Genomic DNA, 21983 nt, shown 5'->3' with positions numbered 1-21983 from the left:
TATAAAGGATTCTAGGTTAAGTTTTTATTATTAATATTAATATTATTATTAGAAATTTAGTGAAAATGCGTTACTTGTAAATGAAATATATATTCTGAACGAAAAGGGGAAAAAAGGGAAACAACAAATTCTGGGTTAAAGTTAACGCTCAAACACCAACTTTATTATTCCCTTCAGTCACTATCCCTGTTCCTTACAATGTTATATATATAAATATATTTTTCCCGGGAAAATATTTAATATTTCATACAAGAAGATGATGTTTATTAATCTGGAATTGCCTGTTTTAGATAAATGTGCTTTTTGTTTATGTCTTTAACATCATTATTAGCACTTAAAAGCGATGCTAAACATGATTTTGTGCTCATCATTTTCTCATGTTTTATAATTTTTCCCCTCAGTTTTTCTACGCCTGAAGAGTAACAGTAGATTCGTTTCATTTTTGCGGTCCACTTTCCAAAATAAATGAGGTATATAAATGGGGCATGAAGCAAAGGCCATGGCTGTACGGATTCGTGTTCCGGTGGTCTCGCAGGTTACCTTGAAAGAGCAAACTCGAACTGCTAGAACACAGAACGCATAAGAGAAATGAGATACTGCAAGCTTCCTGATCACATCACCTTCCACACGTAAATGATTTCAACTTTAATAAAATCTTGATTTTTTTTTTCTTTTTAGTGTAAATTTATAAATATTTAAGTACTAAAGCACTGTCAAAGAAGATAATTTGTTAAATGCAAATAAAAATGATTTCAGCAAGGTAACAGCTCGCACCACTAGCAGCTTAGTTTGTACCCTAAGCAGCAGCTTAGTTTGCTTATAGGAAGGGCCGGATCTGCTGGGGTATTTTCATATTTCAATCTGATTGGCTGACACTTCTGTTGGCACTTGAAAAATTGAGAAATTCTTCTGCTTCTAGCAACGCAGACAGATCCACAATAAAGTTTGGCAACGCCTGATGTCACCTATTCAAAGTGAAAGGGAAGCGTTGGCGCTGAAGCCCCGTGTGAATTGGGGCATAACTCTACAACCTGGAGTTTAATACCTCAATTTGCTTTACTTTTTCTTTGCTGAAGTTGTTCCAGAGTAGTGCATAAAAAATGACCTATAGATATCACTGTAGACGGGTTTCAAAGCTTTGACAGATGTATTATTATTATTATTATTATTATTATTATTTACTTTAAGCAGAAGATCACATTTGCTTCAACTATTTCAGTTTTTCATGAAGCCTCACTTTGCCCACCACTAGGCATGGTTAATAATATTGTGGCTGAATCAGTCAAAAATCAACAGAGATAGACCGCCACTCCAAATGAAGAAGTAAATATTCAGAAGTTGACTGAAGATTACCAAATTAAACAGGTTTATTTTCTAGTGGATTAACTTGCACTGATTAATTGTTCACATAAAGAAATAAACAAAAATAAATAGTCAATTTTGATTTTGCACAGAATTCAATGCAAGTTTAAAACCTGCTAGTATTGCTATGATAGAGGACATTTGATCCCCATAAAGTGATAAATACAAGGTACACACACAAAGCACGGAGACAATATGAAATGCATCTTCTGTCAACTTTAATCTTTTGAACACATTAGTGGTATTAAATACATGTTTTATTCCTTTTCCAGTTTTTTTTTTTCTAATGAATTAAGTTTATTCTCATATGAAACAGAGCAAGGTGATAAAGTCTGAACCAATATTTACATCAAATACAAAAATATAAATTCACAAAACGGTATTACAGATAAATTTACAATAACCAACTCTATAAAATTACAAATATATTTCTATAAAAAGCTATTTAAATAATCTTACAGCTCAAGTTTTTTTTTTTTTACATTTACCAGAGAGCACAGCCATTCCTGTCAAATGTGTATTTCTTATTCATTTGTGTTTGAGATTGTTTCGTATGGGTGTTAAGTATACAAGAGGACTTGTGGAACCATGACTACGTATTCTCCATCTTCACAGTAGTTTGTCAGGTGTGGTGTAGCTGTTGTCCCCCAGCGGAGCTTCAATGTGGTGGGTTTCCAATCATTCCGTCTCTGACTCACATGCCTACAAGCAGACAAGCACAGAACATACTTAGTACGTTTTCAGGCCCTCGGGTGTCAGTTATTTTTGGTGTGTATGTGGATCCTCTTTTTAGAGACACACACCATAAACATTTTTAGCCTTATTAACCTTTCATTAGCCGGCCATTTTAAGTCAAACCACCTTTATTCCTACAGCGCTTTATAGAATGTTAGTTTAGAAGCTGCTTTACAAGTATGATCATGCAAATAATAAAAATGCTATCATTTTGGAACATATTCAATATATCAGGCAAGCAGCAGAATAGAATGCCAGTAATGTTTTAGTTAATTTAAAAAAGATTCAGTTCAGTTCAATACAAATGTGTCTTGGTACATTTCCATCATAAATATGCGCATGAAATAAGTCAATAACATACTATTGCAACATGATGGAATTTCATTTAACCAATGCTGTTTGACTAAAACTCATCCTCTAGCATTAAGTCATAGCAAAAATCATGGTAAAAAATATATGGTTTACTCATATATCACATTTATTTTAGGTTTCATCTAAAGTTTAACTTAATATTTTTGTCAGTTTGATTGGTGTAACGCCCCATTCACACAGGGCAACAGCGTCAACGTCAACGCTTCCCATTCAGTTTGAATGGGTGACGTCAGGCATTGCTGAACTGCATTGTGGATCCTTCGGCGCCGCTTCAGAGGCGTTGCTTTGCTGCAAAAGTTGGGACTTGCTCAACATTACAAGGGGCGACGGAAGCATCAGCCAATCAGATCGCTGTATGCAAATACACCAGCTTGGACTGTGGCCTATTGCTGACTAATTTCATTGGCTAACGCTGCTATGACGATCAGGTCAGCCCCAACTTCAGACACGCCCTCTGTCAAGCGTTGACGCTGAAGCCCCGTGAGAATGGGAAGTAAGTTGAAATCACTAGAAAGGTTCATTTAATTCAGCCTAAAATATTTGACTTGTATATGTGGATTCATGTGACCGGTAAATACAGGTAAAATTGTTTTCATGTTTTGTAGAATTGCCTGAATAACCACCTGTTATGAGCTTTAGAAAAGCTTTAGAGTCTGCCATATCTGCTTACTTTGCAACTTAAATAAAAGAAGATAAACACAATCCTAGGATCCTGTTAAACACAGTGGCCAATCTAAATAAAAATAAAGCATCGATGTGCCCTTCTCAACACAGCAGTAATGTATTTATAAATTTCTTCTCGGTGACACTTTATTTTGATGGTCCATTTGAGTATTAGTAGACTGTCTGCTTAATATCTGTTGATACTGTTCCTTCAACAGACATTTAATGGACTATAAGAAACTTAGCAAGTACATGTCAACTTACACTAACCCCTACCTAACAGTCTCCTTATAATCTAATGAGAATTAGTTGGCATGTAGATGCAATGTAACTTATATTCAACAAACAAACCATCGAAATAACCTCCTTCACATGCAAGATTGATGATATCTAAGATAAAATAAGCACCATCAATCTGCCTTCTACAGCAATTATAGCACTGTAGATCGTTAATGGATAAACTTCAAACTATTTTCAGCAGTAGGTGAGGAAGAACTGTCTTAACTGATGAATTCCTCCAAATCAACAGCATCTATGCTAGATTCTATACCAACCAATTTATTAAAACAATTGTTTTCAGAAGTTTCTGAACCTGTTCTTAACTTTTGAATTCATCTAAATTTTTAGGATGTTTTTAGTGCCTAAACTAGCTGTCATTAAGCCACTTATTAAAAAACAAAGCTTGATTCTAAAGAATTTGTAAATTATAAACCCATTTAAAACCTGCCTTTTCTATCAAAGATACTAGAAAAAGTTACATCTGCTCAATGTTGACATTACTAAGAAACAATATTTGTGAAAAATTCCAATCTGGATTTAGAGCATTTCATAGCACAGAAACGGCACTCCCAAGAGTTACAAATGACCTGCTCCTGTCGTCTGATCATGGTTGCATTTCTCTCTTAGTGTTATTGGACCTCAGTGCTGCATTTGATAAAATTAATCATAATATTCTCCTTGAAATCATGTTGGTATTAAATTATTGGCCTGGTTCAGGTCTTATCTAGCTGAACGTTATCAATTTGTATTAGTTAATGAAGAGGCATCATATAGACCAAAAGTAAACTGTGGGGTACCACAAGGCTCAATGATTGGTCTCTTCCTTTTCACACTATATATTAAAAAACATGGAGATATTAAAAAACTTATACTAATGATACAAAATTTTATATCTCCTCTCTGATCATTTGTATGAATTACGAAATGAAAACTTGGATGACAAATAAACTTCTTATTGCTAAATTCAGATAAAACTGAGGTCTTGCTTATTGGACCCAAAAACCTCACAATCAAAAACATACAACACTGTCTAACCCTTGATGGACTCTCAGTTTAGCCTTCATCTTCAGTCAAAAATCAGGGGGTGATTTTAATAGCAACCTGTCATTTGAAGGCCAGATTTCAAGCTTCTGTAAACTGTAAAAATATTAATCAATAATTGGACGTTTTTGTATTAGGAGTGTTTTCAGTTTACAATTTGAAAGGTAATGGAAACATAGACCTTAGAAGCACATTACCCGAAAGACCTTTCAATGTATTGTCATGAATGTAGTTTCCCTTGATGCCTTAGAGATAAACTGCTTTGGCTACCTTGTCTTGTCAGAGTGATTTAAACTGTATGTGTGCATAAATAAAATTGTTCAAGGCACTGGCTATGTAATTCTAATTGTCAGAAAAAGGGTGGAAAGTTGTCATAACAACAAAGATTTATGACTGTTTTGGTGCAAAAAAAAAACAACACCCTACAAAATGAATGATAAGATTTAAGATGTCATGGCCTCCCACTCTATGGCAGATAAAATCAGTGGACATCCCCCTTTGGCTACAGTTACAGGACTGCTTTGAAAGAGAGTAGATCTGCATACACACACACACACACACACACACACACATTCTTTTCTCTTTCTGAAGCAAGTCATAGCACTCTAGAATGTAGGAGCGTCCAGAGCAAATTATCTTAGCTGTGTTAATGCAACAGCGTAAGAACAGTGTAATACATTATTATTAATGTTTTATTGTATTATTAAATGTAGTAAATTATAATAATTTTTTGATAGGTCAAATAAAAATCTTTTCCATCTGGGCCATTTGAAAAATACCTTAGCCTTTAGCGCTTAATGAGTCTAAAATGTCATTCATAATGGTCTTAAAAATGTCTTTAAAAAGTCTTAAATTTAACTACTTAGTAAAACCTGCAGAAACCCTGAGCATTGTTTAATCCTTGTTTTTGTTACTTAACAAAATGTTAACTCATAGGACATTCATGTTATCAGATACAATTATGCACAGCAGTGCTACTCACTGATGTATAAATGCTGAAGCAGAATCTCTACCAGCTGACACATTTCTACGCTCATTTCATCACAGTTCTTGATATAGATGGGAATGGATAGGAGACCACATGGAAAGCTGGGTTGCTGCCGGAAGTGGTTTAGTTAGACCAGCAAGAGGCACTCAACCTTTGGTCTGTGTGGGTCCTAACGCCTCAGTATAATGAAGGGTACTATATACTGCTCAGTGAGCACCTTCTTTCGGATGAGATGTTATCCAAGGTCCTGAGAATCTGTGGTTATTAAAAATCCCAGCATGTACTTCAAAAAGAGTAGAGGTTTAAATAAAACATCCTGGCCTAATTTGCCCACTGGCCTCTGTCCATCATGGACTTCTAACCACCCCCATATTATAATTGGCTACATCACTCTGTCTCCTCTCCACTAATCAGCTGGTGTTTGGTCTGGTGCAATATGGCTGCCGTCACGTCATCCAAGTGGATGCTGAACACTGGTGGTGGATGAGGAGATTCCCCCAATGTGTAAAGCACTTTGAATCAAGAAAAGTAATATATAAATGTAAGGAATTATTATTATTATATAAAAAATGACTTACTCGCTAATGTTCTGTCAAGGTCAGCAATGAAGTCCTCTAGCTCTTTAGTGTCTCCAAGTTTAGCTGAAGAGGACAATACATAGTTAATCATCACACTACAAAAAATCTGCTTCATGTGTAAAACAGAAAGATGTTAATTTACACTCACGTTTAGGAGATGTGGCCAGTGGACTGTTTGGTGAGGGGGAGAAAACGGTTGGAGAGTTTAGCTTCTCGTCACTAAAGCTGAAACTGTTTCTGTTCAAGGATTCTGCACCTGTTACAGAAGAAAAAAAAAAAGACAGAGGAAGTCAGAAACAAATAACTGATGTTTCCTGTGTATGTGTATTGCACAGTGCACCACTAAGCCCAACATAGTGATTCTTAACAGGTGGATCATGAGCCCTAAATCTCTAACATGTCTACAGTGACATATAATTGTGTAGTAAGGCTGCACAATATATCATTTGAGCATCGATATCGCAATATGTATATCTGCAATAGTCACATCGCACAGGATTAGAAAATGTTTTAATTTTCCTTTGGCTTAGTCTCTTTACTCATCAGGGATCGCCACAGCAGAATAAACTGCCAACTTATCCAGGATATGTTTTACACAGCAGATGCCCTTCAAGCTGCAACCCAGTACTGGAAAACATCTATACACACTTATACACTATGGACACTTTAATTTATTCAAATCACCTGTACCACATGTCTTTGGACTGTGGGGGAAACCGGAGCACCCGGATGAAACCCACGCGAAGGCAGGGAGAACATGCAAACTCCACACAGAAACGTCAACTGAGCCGAGGTTCGAACCAGCAACCCAGCGACCTTCTTGCTGTGAGGCGACAGCACTACCTACTGCGCCACTGCCTCGGCCGTTTCCCCATTAGATTATTTATTAAAGGTTAAAAGATAAAGATATTATTAAATATATAGTTTTATATTGTTTATACAATGATGACCACGTTTGATTGTTCAATTTATTTACTTGAATACTATTATGTATGAATAGACTCCTTAATGCACTAATCATAACTGATCGTAAACTTTTACTTTTGCTCTGTCGAATTTGTAATTTATTATATTTCATGCCGATGCACTGCATAAAAATCTTCACAGTAGATCTAAATTAATTAAATCTTTCCACAGAGAGATATTCTGATTATCTGGTGAAATTATATTCATATCGCAATATACATTGCAGCAAAACAAAATAGCGTTTCCAATATCATACAACCCTGTTGTGTAAAGTTAAACGGTTAGTTCATCGTGAAATTATTTATTAATTCATTCATTTTCTTTTCGCCCTAGTCCCTTTACTAATACGGGGTTATCACAGCGGAATGCAGCACGTTTTTTTACGCAGCAGATGCCCCTCTAGCTGCAACTCATCTCTGGGAAACATCCACACACACTCATACACTACGGACAATTTAGCCTACCTAATTCACCTGTACTGCATGTCTTTGGACTGCGGGGGAAACTGAAACACCCTGAGGAAACCCACACGAACGCAGGGAGAACATGCAAACTCCACACAGAAACACCAACTGACCCAGCAAAGGCTCGAACCAGCGACCTTCTTGCTGTGAGGTGACAGCACTACCTACTGCGCCACTGCATCGCCATCTCGAAATTAAATGTACTATAGTTATTATTTACTGTATTATTAATGTAGGTGACTGTAAGTCTGTTGTATTCACCCAGTCTGATCTCTTAAGGAAAAATAACTATTTTACATTTTGTCCGTTAAGTGTTTAATTCCTTCAAAGTTCAGGTTCAGTTGTAAGAAAATGTATGATTTTTGAAATGAGACGTGGCACCAAACCCCATCCCTCAATCCAACCGTCATTGGGAGATGAGCAAATCATACTAAAATGTACAAATGAGAAATCAAAATCAAGAAGTTAAGAATTGACATAGCAAGTAATTTATTCTTGTTTTTGTCTCTGTTTTGTTCTTTTTTTTGTTATAAATTTTCGGTAGGGGTATTGATAGAAATTGCAGTCAGTTGACATTTTCTTTAATATCAAAGTCAGTTGACATTATTTCTTTAAAATGTATTTCTTCTTTAGCTGAATCCATGGTTCGTGGTGATTTGTATAATGCAAGTCAACAGTCACCTGTTTCTGAGATTAAAAATAAGCACATACAAACAAGTCAAAATCAGTCCCTGTGTTTCCTGATGATACACCGAAGTCTTATTAAGTAATCTTATTCAATTTCTTGCACAGACTAATCGTTTCACTTTATAAGATTTCAGTGTATTATCAGCCACAGGATGATTTGATTCTGACTTGATGCTTGTGTGCGTTTATTTTTTATCTTAAAATGAGTGACCATGAGCGCCAGGTGGCTCAGTCATTAGCACTGTCGCCTCACAAAAAGAAGGTCACTGGTTCGAGTCCCGGCTGGGCCAGTTGGCATTTCTATGTGGAATTTGCATGTTCTCCCCGTGTTTATGTGGGTTTCCTCCGGGTATGCCATTTTCCCCCACAGTCCAAAGACATGCGGTACAGGTGATCTACATAAACTAATTTGGCCATAGTCTATGTGTGTGAATGAGTGTGTATGGATGTTTTCCAGTACTGGGTTGCAGCTGGAAAGGCATCCACTGTGTAAAACATATGCTGCACAAGTTGTCGGTTCATTCCATTGTGGCGACCCCTAGAGATTAAGCTGAAGGAAATTGAATGAATGAAGGGAAGTAAATGGCTGCTGCATTCCAACATTTTTCAAAATAGCTACCTTTGTATTCAACAGAAAAAAGAAACAAGTTCGAAACAAGTGGATAAGTAAATTGTGATAGAATTCTCAGTTTTGGGTGACCTATGCCTTTAAACTTTTGTTTATTGTAGATGCTATTGTAGTTATGGCTATAATTATCATTCTTGGCCTTTAAGAAACTAAAAATCGAAAACGAAAAAGTTGTGTGACATATACTATAAAATTATGTAAGGCAAAGATTATAAACTCATTAAACTCATCTGCATTGAATAATATTGTACTTGCAGTAAGTGTACACATTCCTAACCTAACCTTGAACATAAATCCTCTGAAATTCAAAGTGGGAAAAAAACTCTACAGAATACTCTTTGTGGCACCTCTTAACATCCGATGTAAAACCAGTGGAGCGACACCGCTCTCTACCACACAGGGCTGCCAAACATGTGCACTGACCCATAACCGGAGGGGGTGGGGGGTGTCGGGAGGGGTTAATCTGTACTAGCGGAGCAGGTTGAGTTTGTAATCAATGCATGCTCCTCTAATAACAGCTTCTCTCTCACGAGCACACTTTCAAAGCGGTTTCAACCGTGACCCACCCTCGAGCAGGTTAATTTAAAGCTAAAGATCTGACCTGCTACTCACTCTCCATCTTAAAACAAACTTTGTTTACACATTCTTTGCCCTCAATGCAGTTAAAGGCAGAGCAGGCATGCTATTACACGGAAGCTCAACTTTGCCCACCGCCTCAGTGATTAGAGTCCCCCCGCCTGCAGGCTTCAGCACATCAGCTGGGGAAACGTGTGAGCAGAAATGAACAACAGAGGTCTTCTCACTTGACACCGCAACATCTACATCAGCGAGAACTGCCTGTGCAAACTTACAATATGGTCAATTAAAAGTGGTTGTAAAACATAGTGCACTGAGATTTACCTCATCCAAAAGTTTTCATTTAGTTAGTGAACACAAAAGAAGATATTTTGAGAAATGCTGATTTCTGGGAATTCAATAGTATTTTCCCCCACTTTTATTTTATCTATTATGAAAGTCAATGGATCCCAGCAACCAACATTCCTCAAAATATATTATTTTGCATTCAACTGAAGAAAGACAACTCATGACGGAGATGAAATAATGAGGTAATTTAAATTTTGTGGCTGTCCTATAGCTTTAATTGTACCGAATGTGCACTTGCAGTGTGTTTTAATCCTTAAATGGGTGTTTAAAATGTAACATTAATATTCATGGGGGTGCGCTTTAAGAGTGTTTCATATTAAACATGTTATATAAGTATCTAAATAAATGACACACTTTTCCCTGGAAATAACCTTGAAGTATATTTTAGTTAACCATTAATCCTTGCCAGTTCCTTCAGCAGTACATTTAACTAAAGCTCATAGATAACTACACTGTAAAACCCAACAGTCAAATTTATCAAATGAAATTAGTGTAAACCTCAAAATTTACTGAAAGTTAATTTTACTTATTTGAAAAGAGTTGTGTTGAAGGTAGTGAGTTCATTAAATACCTCATTACTTCAACTTAAATGGAGTAAGTTCACACTACTCATGTAAATTAGTTTTTTTTAACTCAAATGGTTTGTAGCAATCTGTTTCCTCAAACGGTTTGAGTTGACTTAACTTAGTGGGTTTTACAGGACTCAGTTGGTTTGAGTTCTATTTATTTATTGGGTTTTACTGTTCTCAAATTGCTTTGTTTACTCAAAGGCACTCATTAGAATTCATTTTTGAACTTAAATGGTTTGTTGCAATTGGTTTCCTCAAACCATTTGAGATTGCTACAAACCATTTTAGTTAAAAAAAATAACCTAGATGATTACTGTGAACTTACTTCGTTTAAGTTGAAGTAATGGGGTATTTAATTAACTCATTACTTTCAACACAACTCTTTTCAAATAAGTAGAATTAACTTTCAGAAAGTTTTGAGTTAACTACACTCATTTCATTTGATAAAGTTGACTGTTGGGTTTTACAGTGCATGTGAAATCCTGAAGCAGAAGCACTTGTGACCACTGATCAAGATCAATGGCACATGTGCCTAATAAAAGCATCACTGAATTGATTGAAACCAACATGCATCACTAATCCAGTGATTGTAAAAAGGATGCTTTTTTATCCAAACCCAGTGTGTAACATTCCCTGTTTGTTCCAGAAGGAAAAGGGTGGGGTAAAGTAAACACTGTATAGCTGCTAAACCAAATAAACACAAGAATACTTCTAGAACAAACTTGCTCTCAAACTATTCTTTTTTTTTTTCTTTTTTTTTTTTGCATATTCATCATTCTTGATGTCTTCAAATTCCTGCATCTTTAGATTCTGGATATATTCTCTCAGTACTTCCACACACAAAGAGGTTCAAATATGATTTCAGGCTTTAAAAAAGGGCAGTGTTTAACTTGAAACCGATAGCCTAAAGTCTCCACAAAAGTAAGGCTCTTGTTCTTTGTGGCTGGAGTTTTAGATCTTCATGCTGCGCTCAGATCCAGTCTGTCTCTGGGTGTTTGGCAGAGCCTGACTGAACTCTCATCTGCTCCACACTGGGACAATCTCCAATTTTAGGATTGACAGTATAAACATGAACTAGTACCCCCTAACAGCTATTACAAGGCAAACTAATGACAGAATATCTGCCAGGACAATGAATAGACCAATATTTGCTGACTGACCCCACATGAAAAAATACTATACTGTTTTTGAACCATACTTTAGTTAAGTACTTGATTTAACCTTGGTAAATGGTAATACAACAACTATAGTAATATAAACAAATTATCTGTAATTTTCTACAACTATGTGGTATGTTACACTACAATATACCACAGATTACTGTAGTAGAAGCTGAGCTTATCGGTTAACTACAGTAAACTAGGCATAGTTCATAAAAAAATGGTTTCAAAAACACCAGTATTTACAATAAATCATTATTGTATTTTTAATTATAACAAATAATCATTAAAAACTAAATATAATAAGTCTTTAAGTTTCAAGGTCTTTCAAAAGACATTTAACGAAACGTGTCCTTTGTTCTTGTGTGTGTGGGCTCAGATTATCTTAGATAGATAAGATTATGCACTGTAACTCCTGAGGCTGCAGAGCTTAAAGTCTTGACGCGAAGACAATGACCTCAAGACACGAGCACGTGCACTTCTATCAGCCATTCTGCAAAAATAGCTAACACAGACTCTACTTTTGTCTGCATAATTAATTACTTACTCTCAGAGTCGCTGATGCCGCTGTCACTGACGCTCGCGCTGCTCCGTCTCTTCATAGTTTTCAAATGCTCGTCGTATCTGAAGTGTCTCTTCTCCACGGGGGACGTGAAATCCTCAATGACAGCGTCGAATTCACACAATACGGCGTTGAGGTCGTCATCATCCTCGAGAAATGCTGGATAATACACGCAAAAGTTGTTATAGTCGAGGAAAAAATCATAATTTAAGGGATAGTTCACTCAAATATGAACTCACAATGAACACACCTTGAAGTGTTAATCTATAAACTTTTATGAGTTGCGTTTTTTTTATTGAAAAAAAGATGAATTCCTGTAAGCATCGACTACAAAACAATCAAATACAATGGAAGTAAATAGTTACAGGTTTTCAGCATTCTTCAAAATATATTGTTTGGTGTTCAACAGGAGAACGAAACTAATAGAGGTTTAAAACAAGTAGAGTGAGTAAATGTTGAAAGAATTTTACATTTTTGATAAACTACCTCTTAAGATTATATCACACCTACCTATATAATTTAATAGGCTATACATCCTAACAGTAGGCTAATACGTACTTTTAAATACTTACATTTGCTCTGTGACTTCATCTTTGGAGACTTCATTTCTATACTCCGTTAGTGTCCAATTAGGAAATATCCGATATAATATAAAACTCCTTCTGCTTTTCCTTGTTAAATTCACACCGTGTCCGTGTCTGAGCTCTTTAGCGCACACACTGCGGTGTGTGGGGTTGTTTTAAATATTACCCGGCTCCGGGAGGAGGCGGTGACTGACGGAGGCGTGTCGGACGTGGGGAAACGCCACCGCCAATGAGGCGCTCACGCCCGTTTTAGCCCTCCGGGTGGGTTTCACGGACTGGCGTCATTCCCCCCCTGAAGTATGTGTTTGTAAACAGCTACGATGACACATGCACATGAGTGCTGCTTTATTTTTAAACATAACTCTATCCTTGTTTATCTTGCGTTCATTTTGTGATGACAATTATTTTACCAGCAATAGGCTAATAATGTTACTTACAGTAAAGGTGCTAAGTGTAATGCAATATGGTAGCCTATATAAAAAGTCGCATTACAACACAAAAAGACCCCCGTCATGTCCACATAAATGAATGTGTCCGCATATTTGTTAAAAGTATATAGGCAACTAGATTAAAAAATTATACTTTGTTTCATGATGAATGAAATGTTAAGAGAGAATTTGACAGGAAGAATCAGTAAACTCAAAAGCACATAAATATTAAAAGACGTTACATAAAAAAATAAATAAAATAAAATAATATATATATATATATATATATATATATATATATATATATATATATATATATATATATATATATATATATATATATATATATATATATATATATATATATATAAGCCAGTAAGTTACTTTAGATTAAAGGAAATTGTTAACAGAAACAAGAAAACAAAATATATATAAAAACAATCTTATGCAACCTAACTTTTTTTTAACATATCTTTTTTTTTTTTTTTTTTTTTTGTTATGTGTTACATTCAAAGTATCCCATTTCTGTGTCTAGTCTCATGTTGTCTTGCCTGTTATTGTCATTCATAAAACTGATGATCTGATCTAACTTTAGTTTTTGCAGACATCTGGTGGTGACTCTATGTATGCGCAGTCATTAAATTTGGTTCAGTTCTGGTACAGATTTTTTTTATTGACCATGTGGGTTCACATGCACAAGCCATTTCAGAAGTTTGTTGTTGGACCTGCATAACAGCTAGACAGATCAGCACTTTAGGAGTTCAGAAATCGTTTACCAGACTGAACAACACACAAGTACTTATTCATACAACTTCAACCACAAGCAATTTCACAATAGGCCAGACGGTTCTATTCACTGGCCTAAGTGCCTGTGGTTGAAATCCAAATCCTGCTTGTTGTTATGTTTAGTGGGGGGTGTGGGATTTATCGCTTTAGAAAGAGTTCTTCACACCTTCGTCTCTGGAGTTAACAGGTAGACACATGGTAAAACAAGAGATGTGTTTGCAGCTGCACTTGCCTGCTGACTTTATAGTTTATGTGAACAGGGAAGGTGTCAAAGACGACACATACCGTGTGAGAGGCTGAAAAATGTTCAGTTCACAAAATAAAAAGTTTACAGGGATATAATGAATGTTGTTAGTAGAAAAAAGACAAAAGATGGTGTTTAAACACCATTTTTTATTTTAAAGGGTATAAGATATTAAAGGGTAAGATATTATTTACTCAATATTTATTTACCCTCAAGTGGTTTTAAAAATGTATGAGATTTCTTTATTCTGTTGAACACAAAAGAAGATATTTTGAAGAATGCTGAAAATCTGTAACCACTGACTACTACAGTAGAAAAAGTAAGTGGTTCATTCATTCATTTTCTTGTCGGCTTGGGCCCTTTATTAATCTGGGGTCGCCACAGTGGAATGAACCGCCAACTTATTCAGAATAGGTTTTAATTTTTTTAAATCTATGTTCTTTTGTGTTCAACAGAATAATAAATGTTTAGATCAAGTAAAGGGGCAAATGTAAGTAAATGTTGACCGAATTTAAATTTTTGGTTGAACTATCCCTTTACGTTTTAAAGACAGCAATTAATAATGTACCACACCTTTTTAACCATTTATTGGGTTTGTATTAATTTTCAGAGAGTATTTCCTTTGATATATATATAACCCTGGAATGTTATTTCATGTTAGCTCAGAACTTATAAATGATACAACAAAATGCTAATTTTGATTATGTGTTAGTAAATGCTGAAATTAGGAAATTAGTTTAAATTATCTCTAATTCATAATTAGCTCTTGAAGTCATTAGCCAAGGGTTCCCATACCAAGCATTGTATTCAAGGGTTTTCCACCATGCATTGTAAATGTTTCATGTTGTGTTCAATAAAAAGCACTTTTTTATTTTGCAACGTAGATGCAGATTAAAACACATTCTATTCAAATTTCTGCAGAAATCTAAGTAATTCCAAAGGATTCACATACCTTTTCTTGCAACTATAATATATATATATATATATATGTATATATATATATATATATATATATATATATATATATATATGTGTGTGTGTGTGTGTGTGTGTGTGTGTAGGTATGTATGTAGTATATATAACAGTCATTCATTCATTTTCCTTCGACTTAGTCCCTTTATTCATTTGGGGTTCCTACTTGCTACAGCGAAATGAATCGGCCACTTATCCAGCATGTTTTACACAGCGGATGCCCTTCCAGCTGCAACCCAGTACTGGAAAACACACACTAATTCATACACATACACTATGGCGAATTTAGTTTACTAAATCCATCTGTACCACCTGTCTTTGGACTATGGGGGAAACCAGAGCACACAAAGGAAACCCACACCAACATGTGGAGAATATGCAAACTCCACACAGAAATGCCAACTGACCCAGCCAGGATTTAAACCAGCGATCTTTTTGCTGTGAGGAGACAGGGCTAACCAATGAGCCAGCATGTCGCCCGTATATCTCAATGTTATTTTATGTAAAAAAAAAATACAAATAATGAATTTTGAGTATTTGCAAGTAAATGTTGAAATTAGCATTGGTAAATGATTTTGTCTTAATTTTATGTTAAAATATAGTTAACTAACATTAACAAATAAATCTTAAAGTAAAATGTTAATAAAAAACTAAAACTGTCTCCCTGTGGTTTTGAAGTGACAAAATGTAATAATTCGCAGGTCTTTGCCAAGATTATCCAATATGCAGCACCCTTTGATGATTATATTTTTATTCAGTTGAAGTTAGAATTACAAGCCACCCTTTGAATTTTTTTTTCTTTTTAAATATTTCCCAAATTATGTTTAACAGAACAAGGACATTTTCACAGTATGTCTGATAATATTTTTTATTTCGGAGAAAGTCTTACTTGTTTTATTTCAGCTAAGTTAAATGCAGTTTAAATTTTTTATAAACCATTTTAAGGTCAATATTATTAGCCCCTGTAAGTTTTTTTTTTTTTTCGATAGTCTACAGAACAAACCTAATTACCCTAACCTGCCTAGTTAACTTAATTGATCTAGTAAAGCCTGTAAATGTCACTGTAATCTGTATAGAATACAAACATCTAGTAAAAACATCTAGTAATTTTTAACAGTAAATGTACTGTCATCATGGCAAAGATAAATTAAGTCAGTTATTAGAAATGAGTTATTAAAACTATTATGTTTGGAAATGTGTTGAAAAACTATTCTCTCCATTAAACAGAAATTGGGCAAAAAGTTTTTTAGCGGTGGGGCTAATAATTCTGAAACTGAAATTTTTTTAGTTGCAAAATATGAACACATATACAGTTGATGTTCACAACAAATAGCTTGATAATTATTTCACCTAAACTTTGCTAATTCATTCGTAAATAAATTGTTCATTAAACAGTAAATTTATTCATTAAAAAGTTAATTTGATCCAAGTGGTATGATATTTTATCAATATTTAGGCAGCAGGGTAACAACGCTTTTTTTTAGTTGAGTATAGTTGAGTATATAGTCTGATATATAGAAATTGTTTTTACAGTGTAGATAAAGATTTTTTAATTGCAAAAAATAGCACCATTAGTCACTATTTAATATGTAAAATATATCATATGTTTCAGATAGGTTTACATTTCCCTGATTTTTCAGATTTTCCACTACTTTGGCTTTATATTTAAGTAAAGTTTTTTTTATAAACTAGTTTTGAGAGGATCACGTGCTTATGATTGCTTGCAGCCGGCCCTGCATTATTCAAATTATGATTCACCAATCAGATGATTCCTAAGCCACTATAAATACCCCAAGTTCCATATTACAGCCATCTTCGTTTTGAAGAATCCCCCCTTCCACCCCTACTTCTCCTCCTTTCCTAGATGGGTTGCACGGTGGCCCAGTGGTTAGCACTGTTGCCTCACAGCAAGATCGTCACTTGTTCTAGTCCTTAACAAGCCAGCTGACGTTTCTGTGTGGAGTTTACACGTTCTCCCCATGCTCATGTGGGTTTCCCCCAGGTTCTCCGATTTTCTCCCACTGGCAAAAAACATGCAACCTAAGTTAATTGACTAATCCAAATCAGCACCATAGACATGCTCCTAGTAAATAGTTATCTCTTAAGAGCAGTCACTCTGTTCATTAGCTACTACAGCAGAGGCGTTCTCGAGATATACCTGAGCTCAAACTCCCCTCTCGCCTTGCAAACGGAAGGGAGCCCCGGGCTTGAGATTACTATAGGAGCTCAGGGATCTCTCCTGGGACAGCATGCCAAACAAGCTTTATAAACAATCATCATCTAAGTGTGAACTCTTGAAACTATATACATTGACATATTTGTTTGAACGATTCATTGACGAATCACAACTGCAGTAGGATATACTGGTTATCAAAATTCTTTTTATTGCACATTTGATCTCCATATTGACTTCAAAGCACATCTGAGAGTTAATGACAACACATGTCTCATTTCTCTCAAGTACAATAATATGACGCCAAATATCCAAGACAAAGTTTAGACGTGATACAATCTCAATTTAAAGTGCAATATAGTCCTTTTTCTGTTGGTCATAACCAAAACAAATAGTTAGACCAAGCGTTTGAGATGCGTTTGAATACTTACTGTAGCCTGAAATTCCTTCTAAAATACATAAAACATCATAAAATGTTTACGGTTTCAGAGCATGTCGCAATTGTGTCAACCCCAAGATTCCAGTTTAGATCCTGATTGGATGTCTGCTTGGTCATCAATTGAGTCAATGCATATAAATAAGAATTGTTGTGCTAGCTTATGAAAGACGTTGTGGCTACTTGTCCTCGTGTCAAGACCATCTATTTCATTCAGTAACCTTATGGTTTTTCATTCATTTTCTTGTCGGCTTAGTTCCTTTATTAATCCGGGTTCGCCACAGCGGAATGAACCGCCAACTTATCCAGCAAGTTTTTACGCAGCGGATGCCCTTCCAGCCGCAACCCATCTCTGGGAATCATCCAAACACACATTCACACACACACTTACACAACGGACAATTTAGCCAACCCAATTCACCCAGTGCACCTGTCTTTGGACAGTGGGGGAAACAGGAGCACCCGGAGGAAACCCACGCGAATACAGGGAGAAGATGCAAACTCCACACAGAAACGCCAACTGAGTCGAACCAGCGACCCAGCGACCTTCTTGCTGCGAGGCGACAGCACTACCTACTGCTCCACTGCTTCGCACCATGGTTTTGTTATAGCATTATTTATATCATGTAGTTAAAGTTAGTTGTGATTATATTTTCGGTTCTTTATTTATCCCTAGACATTTGTTTGTTTTGCTTGATTTGTTGTAGTTCTATTTATAATAAGTAATTTGCATCCAGCTCATTTTGTTGTCTGATTTCTCTTATGTTGTGACTTAAACGAGGGAGTCGTAACGCAATGTTTTGTAAACGTATCATATTAATGCTGGAATAAGATAAAAGGGTGCACTGTAAAACCCAAACAGTTAAGGTAACTCAAACCGTTTGAGGAAACCGATTGCAACAAACCGTTTAAGTTCAAAAACTTTTCCTAATGAGTATTGTGAACGTAATCCATTTGAGTAAATGAAGCAATTTGAGCACAGTAAAACTCAATAAATGAAGAGAACTCCAACTGAGTACTGTAAAACCGAATATGTTTAAAGGCAACTCAAACCCTTTGAGGAAACTGATTGCTACAAAAATCTGAGTTCAAAAAACTAATCTATATGAGTACTGTGAACTTACTCCATTAAAGTAATGAAGTATTTATTGGAACTCATTACCTTCAACACTGAGTTCAAAACTCTTTTCAAACGAATAGAATTAACTTTCAGTCAATTTTGAGTTAACTTCACTCATTTAATTTAATAAAGTTGACTGTTGGGTTTTACAGTGTGTGAAATATAGCATTTCCCCTCCTATACCTTTTATTTCATATACGAACGCTTTGACAGTGCTGCCCACTAGTGTTCACATGGAATAGTTCAACCAAATTTGAAACTTCCTTCACTATTTATTGACCCTCCAATGATTCTAAAGCAAAATAAACAAGTTTGACAAGTAAACAATGGCCCTTTTTTTTTTGGGTGAACTATCCCTTTAAGTTACTCATTACACCAGCGTCTCGCAAGGTTTAATTATAGATCAAGTTTGCATACAATTCTTAAGTAGCAGAAGTTTTGTGCAAAGTAAACATAATAGCAAGTGATATGCATCCACAAATATAAAATAACAGCTCAGAATAATGATGGTCAGACATGCCCCAGATTGCATACCGTTGCATTATCATAGCAACCGACTGAAGAACATTGAAACGACATGCAGGTTGTGAGGATCATAACAGTGAGGTCTCCAAGGCGTTGAGCTTGTTTCAATAAATAATAAAATGCATTAATAAGATATAGGCAGGTTTTTCCTGAACAACAAAACGTCACTTGCTTCATAACATGTGGAATCAAAGGGAATAACAAACAAAATGCCACAAAAAATGCCCATATGATCCATGAATTAGGCCATTAAATTCCACTTAGATACAAACATAAATCCTAAAGAGTTATTTTAAAGGGGCAGTTCACACAAAACTTAAAATCTACAATTTAATTAGCCTCAAGTACTTTTTCCCCCCCAGTTGAACACAAAAGAAGATACTTTGAAAAATGTTGGTAACAATTGACTTCCATAGTAGGAAAAGCAAATACTATGGAAGTCAGCTGTTTACAAGATTTTATCATTTCTCAAAATATGTGCTTTTTTTGTGTGACAAGTCAAACAATTTTGAGTAAACTATCCCTTTAAACTGCATAACTCCCAATTAGTCTTGAAATATTGCATGATACTGTATGGGCCGAAGTGTATTAGCAATAACAGGGTGTCTTCTCCTCCTGTTCAGCAGCGAGCTGTATAAAGTTACTCTCGCTAGGCTGTTTCAGTCTCAACGGCTTGTGATTCTTCAGCCTGTAGGCCAACGTGAGGAAAATGGCATCTACGTGCTCTTTTTCTGCAAGGTCTCTTGCAGACGTCTCAAAAAGGGGAAAGTTGTAGCTATCAGCCAGTCGCTGAGCTAAAAACGTAGATACTTCTCTGCTTTCTCTTAAGTCACATTTGTTCCCAACTAGGATGCGGGGGACCATGGGAGGAACTGAGTGATGGTTGCACTCCTCAATCCACTCCGGCAGACTCTCAAATGAAGCCAGACTGGTCACATCGTAGACGAAGATGATGGCATGGACATTTCGGTAGTAATGCTCCACCATACTCTTCCTGAAACGCTCCTGACCAGCCGTGTCCCAGATCTGCAACTGAGAATGACAATGCAATTTGCTTTAAATATATGTTGGATAACAGTGGTGTAAAATAAGACCAGATCTCAATAGGACTGTGCAATATGGCGATATACAGTATAGGTCAGGATTATTAGTCTCCCTGAATTATTAGCCCTCGTTTATTTTTCCCCAATAGGGTATATGCCAAACCATGCTAATGGGACTTTTAACTTGCCAGTAACCTTGGTTAAGCGCTTCAGGTGAACTGTATGCCAATGCAAAAACCGGCACGTTTAAGGTCAGCGATCTCCACTAGCTGAGTGATATCCGAAAAAAAGTGGGTCCCAGATTGTACAAGAAGCACTGCATTAAATTACATTTCTCCCCGCCATGTCTTTATAATATGAGCATTTATTTTACCACAGTATATTCAATAGTGCTTCTGCGCTCGCCTACCGATTCTAACGAGCGCGTGCGAGTAAACGGCTTTTTGTCTTGTTTTACCCTTGAGCAACTAAATGAATGCCAAAGTGTCCTTAACTGAATGTATTTTAATGACATTACAACATCGATGCTGTAAAAAGAACCGAAAAAAATGAAAAAAAGTTCACAATAACAGGTCACCGGAAGTTTATCAGTATGGGAAAAACCCTAGCTCGGCATATACCCTATTTCTGTTAAACAAAGAGTCGATTTTTGTTTAAGATATTTTATCTTTGACACGATGACAGTCATTAATATTTGACTAGATACTTTCAAGACACTTCTATACAGCTTAAAGTGACATTTAAAGGCTTAACTAGGTTAATTAGGCTAACTAGGCAGGTTAGGGCAAGTATATTAGGCAAGTATATCGATGGTTCTGTAGACTTGGGGTCAGTTCTTTGTACGTGGATTACACAATTAGCTCGATGTATATATATATTCTTTTATATATTTTTTTTCTAAAAAGAAAAGAATATATACATATATACATTATATATATATATATATATATATATATATATATATATATATATATATATATATATATATATATATATATATATATATATATATATATTTATTTATATTCTTTTATATATTTTTTTTCTAAAAAGAAAAGAATATATATATATATATATATATATATATATATATATATATATATATATATATATATATATATATATATATATAGTTGAAGTCAGAATTATCAGCCCCCCCTTTGAATTTTATTTTCTTTTTTGAATATTTCCCAAATGATGTTTAACAGAGCAAGGACGTTTTCACAGTATGTCTGATAATATTTTTTCTTCTGCAGAAAGTCTGATTTGACTTATTTCAGCAAGAATAAAAGCAATTTTTATTTTTTTAAACACCATTTTAAGGACAAATTATTAGCCCCTTTAAGCTATATATTTTTTTCGATAGTCTACAGAAACATTGTTATGCAATAACTTGCCTAATTCGTCTTACCTGCCTATATATATATATATATATATATATATATATATATATATATTGTCTCTGTGTTCATAATTGTGTTCTACGTCTTTACACTAATAATAAGGCTTTATCTCAAGAGTTTTGAGACCTAACGTTAGGCTTTATCTCAAGAGTTTTGTGATCAAAGTCCTATTGTTCACGTGTAACCGGATTTGATGTGACATTGTTTTTTAATATAAGCTTTTGTTTTTAATGTACTATTTAACTGTAATTATATACATTTAAATTTACTTTAAAGAAATGTGGTGTTTGA

The 21983-nt window shown here is 35.3% G+C and overlaps 2 protein-coding genes across 3 annotated transcripts in view; both read right to left on the bottom strand.

Moving 5' to 3' along the window:
* Positions 1-1563: 1563 nt before the first annotated feature.
* Positions 1564-12687, bottom strand: rgcc (regulator of cell cycle). The gene is given in 5 exon segments (NM_001002190.2): positions 1564-2064; positions 6019-6081; positions 6167-6274; positions 11964-12137; positions 12551-12687. Coding segments are annotated over 5 exon segments (387 nt in total). The 5' UTR covers positions 12585-12687; the 3' UTR covers positions 1564-2056.
* A 4666-nt stretch (positions 12688-17353) lies between these two features.
* The window catches only part of zgc:101559, a 10880-nt gene continuing 6250 nt past the window's right edge, over positions 17354-21983 (bottom strand). For both annotated transcript variants that reach the window (XM_073911831.1, NM_001007417.1), the window contains 1 exon segment: positions 17354-20278. In XM_073911831.1, the coding sequence (XP_073767932.1) occupies positions 19835-20278 (444 nt within the window). In that variant the 3' untranslated portion in view covers positions 17354-19834.

This window comes from Danio rerio, chromosome 9 (assembly GCF_049306965.1).
Source record: "Danio rerio strain Tuebingen ecotype United States chromosome 9, GRCz12tu, whole genome shotgun sequence".
In the NCBI taxonomy this organism is placed as follows: Eukaryota; Metazoa; Chordata; class Actinopteri; order Cypriniformes; family Danionidae; genus Danio; species Danio rerio.
This window is presented reverse-complemented; position numbering and strand designations above follow the sequence as displayed.